The 11,173-nt window shown below is 41.7% G+C and overlaps 1 protein-coding gene across 1 annotated transcript; it reads left to right on the forward strand.

Annotated features, from left to right (window-relative positions):
• Positions 1-2,855: 2,855 nt before the first annotated feature.
• LOC143366881 (uncharacterized) lies at positions 2,856-11,173 on the forward strand. The gene is made up of 2 exons (XM_076808302.1): positions 2,856-3,505; positions 9,374-11,173. Exons 1-2 carry the CDS (start codon positions 3,483-3,485, stop codon positions 10,053-10,055), a joined length of 705 nt encoding a protein of 234 aa, XP_076664417.1. The 5' UTR covers positions 2,856-3,482; the 3' UTR covers positions 10,056-11,173.

The raw sequence follows: 11,173 nt of genomic DNA on the forward strand, positions 1-11,173 counted from the left end.
GATATTTTATCTTTTTCGTTAGTAATGTCACTGTGACCGATTACAAATGGATTATTTCCACAAGAGGGATTTTTATTAATTGTTCTACCAATTGCAGATTGATATTCATGCACACAACGTGTTAATTGTTGAACCTGAGTGCATGGAAAATGTTCTATACGTTTAGATTTAAACATTTGAATCAAATGTTGACGCATCAACGCATGATTGTACGTTACCTTGTCTGGTAATACTTTGAATAATAACGAGACAGCAAATGCAATCGCAAAAACTCCGCAATCCCGATTGTTAGGTTGAGCTTGTACGAGTGGAAATTCAATAAATTCTTCGTCAATTTTGCCGTCTTGTTTATTCAAAAAAGGGTATAATTTTTCCAGATAAATTTTATGATGCCTATGCATCTTCTTGTTATTAAGAGAGTCATAAATATAAAGTCTTCTGTCAGCATATTTATAAAAGCTACAAACCCAGTGTCCCCCTGCATTGGTTTTAAAATTTTCGCATTGGTGCAAAATCTGTATGTGATCATGATTTTCATGAACAGGTTGAATTGTTTCAGGCAACTGAACTCTCCACGTCTCGCGTGGTTTATAATTAGAGTTAGCTTGTAATAGTTTATGAAAATATTCAATATGATCATCTGTTAACCATTCGCCTCTATGGATAATTTGCATAGTATTTACACTGAGCGGTAAGATATTAATACTACTATTAAAAACGGACATAACGAATTATACTTTTATTTATATATATATTTTTTATTAGGATTCAGTAATATATATACATATATATATATACATATATATATAAGCGTGCCGGATATGCGATCGCGGACGCCCAACTTTATTGAAAGTTGTTATACTCGAAAAACGGCGCCCTGCTGCCTATCGAGTGATGTAAGATGAGGCGCGTTCGTATGCAGCCAATAAAGCTTACTCGGAATAGCGCACAGCAGCTGCTCGAGTGTACTTTATGTATTTTTGAAGTTCTCCAACCTATAAAAAAAAACGAGAAATTTGTAATAATCACTATTATCATACGTATTATATTTAAATAAATGTAAACATCACTTACCAAATATAATATTTTCTCTTTTGCTTCTCCTTCGAAGAATTGAATTTCCTTCCAAGGAACTCGATCCTAAAAAGATACTCATTTCAATAAAGAAATAGGTTAGCAAAAATCTGCGCAGACTATATATTATTTTACACGTGTAATGAAACAAACAATAACCTGTTCGTTGAAAATATGTACACCTTAATTAATAATAATGAAGCACACTTACATGCAAGGAAATCAGAAAAAATGTTCGGACGCCGTGTCATGCATGAGCTCCGGTCGCCCGCTTTGTTTTTTCTAGTGTCCGTCGGTCAGAGCGTGCCACCTCGTACCTAGAAAATGTGCCACCGGTCACGTCACACTGTGGTCGGGCGGAATCTTCTTTACCCTCACCTTTTAGTTACGCTTACAGCCTTATTATTTATTCGGTCTGGATTCGCGTGATACATATCTTACATACAGTTAAATACTCATGTAGTATGAAAAAAATACCATTTCGGTTTTTTGTCGTATATGCCTTCGTTTTCGAGATATTATAATTTAAAGTTCCTAACGTACGTAGTAATAAACCAGTTATATACCATCTATAGTAATCTACACCTAAGAAGGTTCCGTAGACACAACGGTAGCGCCTCAGATTGTCACGAGAACAGCTTGGGGTTCAAGTCCCCCGCAACTCTGTCCCTTTCTTTTTACAATTTTTTCCGTGGAAATATATTTTGTGGATAGTACGTTACATATTACTCTACGCAAATTTTATGGTTAAAATACGGCTATTTTAACGGCTATCCCACTTCACCCGCTCGACAATTGCAGGCGTCGTAAGTTTCGGACTGAAATATTTTCGCAGTACAAGAATAAATATGAAAACACCGGTGAAAGAGATGATTAGAATAACATGTTATGTTATAAATGCATTTTTTTAATTTACCTCAAAATTTGCGTAGTGTAATATGTAACGTATATGATACGTAATATCCACAAAATATATTTTCAAGGGTAAAATTGTTTAAAACAAAGGAGTATGAAGTTGCGAGGGGATTTAAACCCAGGCCACCCTCGTGAAAATCTGACGCGCTACCGTTGTGTCCACGGAACTCTCTAGAGTGTAGGTTATTACTATAGATGGTATATATCTGAATCTGGATCTGGATTACTAATCGACAAAAAGCCGGAATGGTATTTTTTTTTCATACTACATGAGTACTACGACCCCCATATACTGTTGTTCCAAAAGCGATTTCCACAACCGTGGGCGTCCCCTTGTTAGCTTCCCGGCTTAAAATCAATCAACAATTCAAAAAGCCCGCGGCAGAATGTGACCGTATCTATGCCAAAAGCGGGCTCCTTTGAAAACAAAAGAGAATAGGAGGAGCTTGCCTCATCTTGCACGTGGCGAAAAAGCGCATTCTCGATTGTCGATCGCTAGTGTTACAATGGCTGAAAATGTAAGTAATAACTTATTCATGTTTTGTGAGATTTTTACATCACTTAAATTCTGATTACAAGCGGCGTATGAAAGAAGAAAGTCATACATCTCGCGCAAGGATACGTAATGTTCAATTGCAAATTGCAAATTGGAAATTCGGATTATAAAAATAAAAATTACATTACATTATATTAGACTACAAAATATGTTTCTTCTCATTACTTCACGAGCCTTTCTATTATTATTCAATACAAAAAACTGTAACGTATTATAATTATACATAATATTATTTTGTGAACAATTAGCAGTTGTAACTAGTAGTAAATTATTCGATACAAAAAACTGTAACGTATTGTTGTAACCGGCCAAGGACCGACAGTTACAACCACCGCACATTCCGATAACACGCGCGAGCGTCAAAGCGCGGGCAGCAACCCGCGAGCACCGTCAGTGTTTCCGCCGAAAACGCCCAAGAGCGAGCCGAAGGCGGTGACCCCTCTGGTCCCCGCTTCGCCCCGATTTAGCTATAAGAATCTGTACAAACTGCGAGCGGGCTCTCTGACTAACGACAGACACACGATACAGTACGCGCTTCTCCTGTCACCCAGATCGGGACAGAATAAACTTGTTTAACCTTACGGTGAGTTCCAACTCTTTAACCCGCAACGATCCCCTACCTTCGGTTTCTAACCGAATATCCTCGTCCCGGCATTATCACCCGAACGTATCGGAGCCCGTTGGACGACGACTGCGAAGGACGACCAGGTGCACCCCGAGATTCTAGCCAGAATCTCGACCCCAGGCGCCTTGGCACAACAATATTGGTGGCAGCGGTGGGATCCTGCCAACGTAGGGAACAAGCCTGACTGACGGGGACAGCAGGACATAGCGGAGACAACGACCCACTTAATAGTAGGGCAATCCACTTCGCAGCCTTGACAGACGTCTGCAGAGGACGCCTCTATGAAAGTCTACCAAGCACCAGAGATGAGCGATGCATCACCTGATCTACGTGCTGTAAGTGCGAAATACCACTCTCAGCGAATTCAAACCGCACGCCATTATTCTCATGCGTAGAGCGAAATCACTCGATGCGAACATCGAGCGCGATTTAGAATTGACCGAGCGAAAAGAAATTATCTCGCCTAGATCACTGCGCCGAGCTACTCCGCGTAAATTCTGTAAAGTACACCCGCGAAAACCCTCCGACATTTCTCTCTTCGACGCGACATTCGAAGCCTTTCGTGAAATCGGAGATCGTACGCGACTTGCTCTAGCCGCGGATACCAGCGACGATCGCAGCATACCGACCGTGTCAAGTCCCGACGGACACATAACCGCCAGGAGACTATATCCGTTCGACGAATTAGATTATAGCCTAATCCTGAGAGCGAGACCCGCGACCGACGCCGAGATGTTGCACACACCCGCTCCAACCGCGCGCGACAACGCCGATCAGAATCCCGCAGGAAGCGAAGATCGATTAGCGAACATGGAAAAACTACTCGCAGGAGTAACCGCATCTTCAGCTAGCGTAACCGATGGAATGATAACAATAAACGATAGGTTGGGCACACTAGAGGCAAGGGACGGTCCACTACAGGACTCGATAGATCGAGAAATAGATAGATTAAGGGACACAATGAATAGTACTCACGCGACCCCCGCCCCTTCGGGCAGGACGGCTGTCCGTTTCGAGGGCTACCGCGATCGCGAGGAAAACCCTAGGCGCACTAGTACTTTCGTTCCCCCTAATTTCGAGTCAAACGACCTACCCAACGTACCGACAGCCACAGACAACCGACAATTAATCCATACTATAAAAGCCATACCCGTATTCAACGGGACGGAGCCCAAACAGTTACCAGGGTTCCTGACAGCCTGCAAATATATAGCTAACGCATATCAAACACCAGAAGAACAGACCCAAATCCTAAACGGAATAATATCGACACGACTCCAGGGTGACGCGTTGGACGAAGTACAGACGCGCCAGATAACTACGATCGAAGATCTAGAGGACGTACTGACTTCAGTATACAAACCCCCACGTACGACCGCGACCGTACGAAGAGAACTATTACATAGTAGACAGGGCACCCACGAGGGCGCGTATCAATACGGAAACCGAGTTGCCAAATTATTAAAGGAATTAATCACGACAAGCACCGACGAAACGTGTAGTCAGGCAGAAAAGGCCTTGACCGTGAAAATACAAAAAAAAAAACAGACCCTAATCATATTCGAAGACGGGCTTCGCGACGAACTAAAAGTCCTAGTTAAATCACAAAAACCCGCCGACTTACAAGAAGCAATTAAGATAGCCATAGAAGAAGAGCGATCGATGTCGAGGCGACTGACTACGTCAGCAGGAACGCGCGGCACAAACCCCTCCTCACACATGTATCAGAATAGAGATAGAGCAGCACCACAGTACTGCAACAATTGTAGACGAACAGGGCACGACACTAAAGAGTGCTGGAAGGCCCAGGACAGAAGTAGGCCGCCCCAAAAATTTTTTCCTTCAGAAAATACTCGGCGAATGCAACCCATAGTAACCGACGATAGAAATTGGAAATCGACAGGGCATAAATCGGAAAATACCCGAACCATCTACGAGACAAAACCGCAGGCGAGAAACGAAAACGCCAACCGCGCACATTCCGCGCAAGGCAGCCGCGATAACGCAGGGCTACCGAGACACGACTCAGCCACACGAGGAACCGCGAGACCCTTCCGCATGATTAAGATAGGATCACTCTTCAAGAGCGGACACACTTCAGACAGAATAGAAGTAGAAATAAAAGATAGCAAAAACAAAAATACAGTAATGCTAATAGATAACGGGGCAGAAGTATCTCTAATTACAAAGACAATCCTCCCCGAAGACGTAATAATGGAACAAAGTGACGTCTTACTTATTTCTTTTTCGGGAGAAAAAACAAAAACGTTAGGGAAAATTGACGCTACGTTTTGCATAAACGGGAAAGAAGTCGTATACCCCCTACACGTAATAGAAGGAAACATCCTAACAAACGCAGATGGAATATTAGGAGTAGATTTCCTCAAAGATAACAGAATAACCATAGACTACCACAGTCAGAGCATTTTAGCAGATAGGAAACCGTGGAAAACTCTAGATAGAAGCACGGAAATAACCATACCCGCACGCACACAACAATTAATAATAGTCCCAACAGATAGTACGCAAGACGGAATAATAGAAAAACAGCAACTAGCTGAGGGCATCTATTTAGGAGAAGGGCTAACAAGACCTGAAAATGGGAAATGCGTAGCGTGCGTTATGAACACAACATCAGAACCAAAAACAATAATCGTACCACAAGTTCAATTAAGCGAAATAATGGACAACGAAATGATACACGACAGCGATAGCGCCGCAGCTGTTCGCGCCTTGACCGTGAACGAATCGCTGACCACGCGCATCGCTCGAGTTGTAGACCAGGTAGACCGTCGACACATGAATGAAGAAGAGAAAAAAGCTATACAGGAAATATGTAAAGAATACCACGACACATTTCATTCACCGGGTGATCGACTGACAACGGCTACCGTAACTGGCCACCGGGTCCCTGTAAAGAGCGACATAGCACCATGTAATGCCAAGCCATACAGATTACCCGAAACCCACAAACGAGAAGTACAAAAACAAGTAGAACAAATGTTAAAAGACGGCATCATCCGACACAGCTCCAGTCCATGGAACGCACCTCTACTCGTCGTATCTAAAAAACCTGATGCCGAGGGAAATATTAAATACCGCGTAGTAGTCGACTACAGAAAACTCAATGAAGTTACCGTAGGCGACTCATTCCCATTGCCTAATATCACAGACATACTAGATCAATTAGGAAAGGCGCAGTATTTTACCACTCTCGATCTAGCGTCCGGATATCATCAGATTCCAATGGACGAACGCGATAAATGCAAGACAGCGTTTTCATCTCCACAAGGCCACTACGAATTCAACCGCATGCCTTTCGGATTGAAAAATGCACCCGCAACGTTCCAGCGAGCAATGAACACCGCACTTATCGGATTACAGGGAATAGACTGTTTCGTTTACCTCGACGATATTGTCATCCACGGAGCAAGCCTAAAAGGACATAACACACGACCACGAAAAGTTTTAGACACTCTTCGCAAACATAATTTAAAACTGCAACCAGAAAAATGCGCGTTTTTGCGAAGGGAAGTAGGTTTTTTGGGACACATAATTACTCCCGACGGGATCAAGCAAAACCCCGAAAAAACAAAGGCCGTAAAAGAATTCCCCGTTCCAAAAAAGTTAAAAGAATTACAAGCATTCTTAGGACTAGCAGGATATTACCGTAGATTCATTCCGGAATATTCAAAAATAGCCAAACCCCTATCCAGCATTACAAGCAATAAAGTAGAATTCGTCTGGACCGCTGAACAGCAGAACGCGTTCGACACACTAAAAGAAGCACTGACTACAGCACCCCTCTTAATCTATCCAGACTTTACAAAGGAATTTATAGTAACAACAGACGCATCAGACGTAGCAATAGGCGCTATACTATCACAAGGAAGAATACGCGAAGATAAACCAATTGCTTACGCGAGTCGAATACTAAACAAAGCTGAACGGAATTACAGCACAACAGAAAAAGAATTATTAGCCATAGTATGGGCCGTCAAACACTTCCGACCGTACGTTTATGGAACTCCATTCAAAGTAGTCACAGACCACAAGGCACTAGTATGGTTATTTAAAGTACAGGACCCTGGATCTAGACTAATAAGATGGAGAATTTTACTGGCCGAACACGAATACGAAATCATTCATAAATCAGGAAAGAATAATACCAACGCAGACGCGCTGAGTAGGAATGTGCACGCGTTGCAGAACAGCAAGGAAGGAAAAAGACACAACGGAAAATCAATAGAAACCAAGCCGACCGAAATTCACAAGGAAAATGAAAAACAACAAATTCTCTACGAATACCACTGCACACCCACGGGAGGTCACCAAGGTATTCAACGAACCACAAAACGAATCAAACAGAAATACAAATGGCCTGGTATGAATAAGGATATTGAGGAATATATACAAAAATGTAGCCTCTGCCAGAAGAACAAATTAGGTAAAAAAAACTAAAGTACCAATGGAAATCACAGATACACCACAGGAACCCTTTGAAAAGATAGCACTGGACATAGTAGGACCCCTTCCGGAGAGCGAACAAGGAAACATATATATACTGACGTTTCAAGACCTCCTCACGAAATTCAGCAAAGCAATCGCCCTACCTAACCAAGAAGCGACAACAGTAGCCGAGGCAGTCGTTGAGAAAATTATCTGCGAATACGGAATACCCGAAAAGATATTAACAGATCAAGGAACGAATTTTCTCAGCGAAATGTTCAAGAATATATGTAAACTACTCCGAATTACAAAATTACAAACCACGGCATACCACCCAGAATCAAATGGGGCACTGGAAAGATCACACAGAACATTAATAGAATATTTACGACACTATATAAATAAAGATCAGAAAGATTGGGATAGATGGTTACCCTATGCCATGTTTACATACAACATAACCCCACATACAGCAACAGGATTTACACCGTACGAACTAGTTTACGGAAGAACAGCATCATTACCAACCGGGCTAAAAAGCCCACCTAGACAAACGTACAACTACGAGGACTACGCGCAACAAACAAGGGAACGCATACGAATGGCGAACGAAATAGCCAGAGAACGACTTCAACACGCAAAAGAGAAATCAAAGGAAAATTACGATAAAAAAACACGCGAAATTGAATTTAAAATAGGTGATAAAGTCTGGCTATACGACGATACAGTACGACGCGGTAGATAAAAAAAATTAGATAATAAATGGGTAGGCCCATATGAAATAATAGAGAAAAATTCAAAAGTTAACATAACTATAAAAAAAGGAAGAAAAACGCTATACATCCACGCGAACAGACTAAAACACTTCATCGAATAAAAAAAAACAAAAAAAAACGAAGGAAACAAAACAAATTAAAAAAAAAATATATATATACATACATTAAATATAAAACATATGCGCATATAAAAACGCAGGGAACGCAACTTACTAAACTACATGTGGGAGCTAGGAACTGGAAATGAAAGATAGTAAACAGGAATACACAGATAGCCGATAAAATCAAATATATTAAGAAAAAAAGGGGGAGAAGCCCATAATACAATTGTTAATAACACAAATATGATTTTAAAAAAAAAAAGGAAGGAGATCCTACGCCCACGCTGGCCCTTCCGAGGAACCAAAATTACTCCAACCCGGCGCCAACACATCAAACTGGCCCCAATCCTCCTCGTCTAGCTGTAAAACAGACAACATAAACGTTAAAAGTAAATACACAAAGAAATAACAACAAACAACAATGCAAATAGTACTAACCGACAAAGTAAAGGGCTCCAACCCAAACAGTCGACGCAGGCCAAAGGCGTCACCCGTCCGGGCCCAATCGGGGTAACCCTCCTCCTGAAAGTCATCTAGGTTCCTGCGCAAGTTATAGCGCTCCTTCCGAATGAACCACACCTCTCCAATATAGACATACCCCCTCAAACGACGGGCGGCAAAACTCTAACAACAATACCGGAAAACAGAAATAAGTACTCAAGAAAAAAAAAACACAGAATATAGAAAGAGATAAACACAGAGAAGGCTAAGGATACTTACGACCCTCAGCTCCGCGGAATACATCTTCACAGTCTCGCAACTTGCTAATGACACAATCAGAGAAAAAATACGCAAAAAACCGCGAAACACCCGATATATATAGCGAGCGCGAATTAGACAGGAAGTGGAAGGGATAGATCCGAATGCACTGTTTCAGGATGATCGCGCTGACGCGGGGCCTAATCGCAGCGGCGCCAACTAGCCACCAGGCCCCTTACGCGATAACACCGATCACACATAAAGCCGGAATCCACTTTACCCACTTAGGAAAACTATACATGATAACAGACTCCTGGAAGGTGGTGACCCATTTAAGAATGGACACACTCTTCGGACGAGGACAACAATTACTGTCGTACATAGACAACATCAAAATTGTATGTAAACAAAACAAACTAAACGCGGAAATCAGAAAATCATGTAACAATTACTTAGACATAGTAGTTAGAAGGGCAGAGAAACTCGCGACACGTCTAAAACAAGTGTCGGGAATACCAAGCAGCATACATAACAAGCGCAGAGGGTTAATCAACGGCCTAGGGTCCTTAGCAAAAACTCTATTCGGAACAATGGACGCCAACGACGCCGAACAGATTAACTACCATCTGGCGCAACTAGACGGCACACAAACGAAATTACTAACAGCAATGAAAAAACAAATCCAATTTACAAATAACACATTACACCATTTACATAGAGTAGAAGAGACAATAGATAGTAACGAAAGACTACTAGACGAACAGACGAGACTATTGCGGGAACGAATAGAGTCAGCATTGTTTATCAGATTCAAAGAGCGGACCTGCTTGATCACTTCAATACACTACAAGCCTTACTAACCGACCTTACACAAGACGTCGACGACATATTACAATTTTATACGAGCCTAAGAACAGGAATTATAGGTACAAACGTATTGTCCAGTATACAAATAATCAATCTACTGCAAACCGCCGTGCAGTACCTACCAAATGGTCTCGCTTTCCCAATAGCACCAAGCGTAGAAAATGTTAACATAATCGAAAAACTATCAACTACTTCAGCGTACTTCGACAGAAACACACTCGTAGCCGTAATAACCGTTCCACTTATAAACGCACAAACCTTCACCGTCATCGAGGCAAACTCAGTCCCGATGCACATTCATGATAATACATACGCATTATTAGTCGTAAACACACCCATAATTGTACTGGATTCATTCAATAATCAATATATACTCGAAAAAAACAGCGATTTAAAAGAATGTAAACAAATAGCTACACAATACTATTGCGAACAACCAATGATAGCTCATAGTATTAATACCGACCGCGAATGCGTAGTAAATCTTTGGCTGCAACCTTCGGACGAATCCCCACGAAATTGCGAAATCAATTATATCAACGCGAACCACACATTGTGGATAGGGACATCGCGACCAGACACATGGATTTTTGCAGCACAACAGTCCGAAACTTTAACACTCGAATGCGGCGACCGACAACCGGAACGAACTACAATAGATAAATCAGGAATTCTAAAAGTAAAAGACACTTGTAAAGTCACAAGCAAAGACATAATATTACACCAACGGAAAACCACGTATGACCAAAACGTCGAATTGTTAACGGCACCCATGTATGACATAACAACACAAATAAACACCACAAAAGGAGTGAACATATCGGAACCCCTCACGCGCACACAATTACACAAAATCCTGAAAAATCCATCAGAATTTGTAAATTTATATAAGCAGCTTAATCAAGAACAAAGTGTACTAACCGAAAATACGGATCAGGAACAAATAAGTAGTATTTCATGGAATATAGCGTACCCGACAACCGCAACCATTGTACAAACCATAATGTTCATAGGATTAACTTACTTATTGATACGAGATTATACACTACGGCGAAAAATACAAATACCCAAAGCAACCAAAAATCCGAGGGCACGAACCCCAACCAACGCA

Source organism: Andrena cerasifolii, chromosome 3 (assembly GCF_050908995.1).
Source record: "Andrena cerasifolii isolate SP2316 chromosome 3, iyAndCera1_principal, whole genome shotgun sequence".
In the NCBI taxonomy this organism is placed as follows: domain Eukaryota; kingdom Metazoa; phylum Arthropoda; class Insecta; order Hymenoptera; family Andrenidae; genus Andrena; species Andrena cerasifolii.

Bases quoted from the DNA above. Each gene is read 5' to 3' on its own strand.
- LOC143366881 (XM_076808302.1), top strand. From the start codon at position 3,483: ATGCATCACCTGATCTACGTGCT. The intron at 3,506-9,373 runs GTAAGTGCGAAA...GCACTGTTTCAG, and splicing joins CATCACCTGATCTACGTGCT to GATGATCGCGCTGACGCGGG.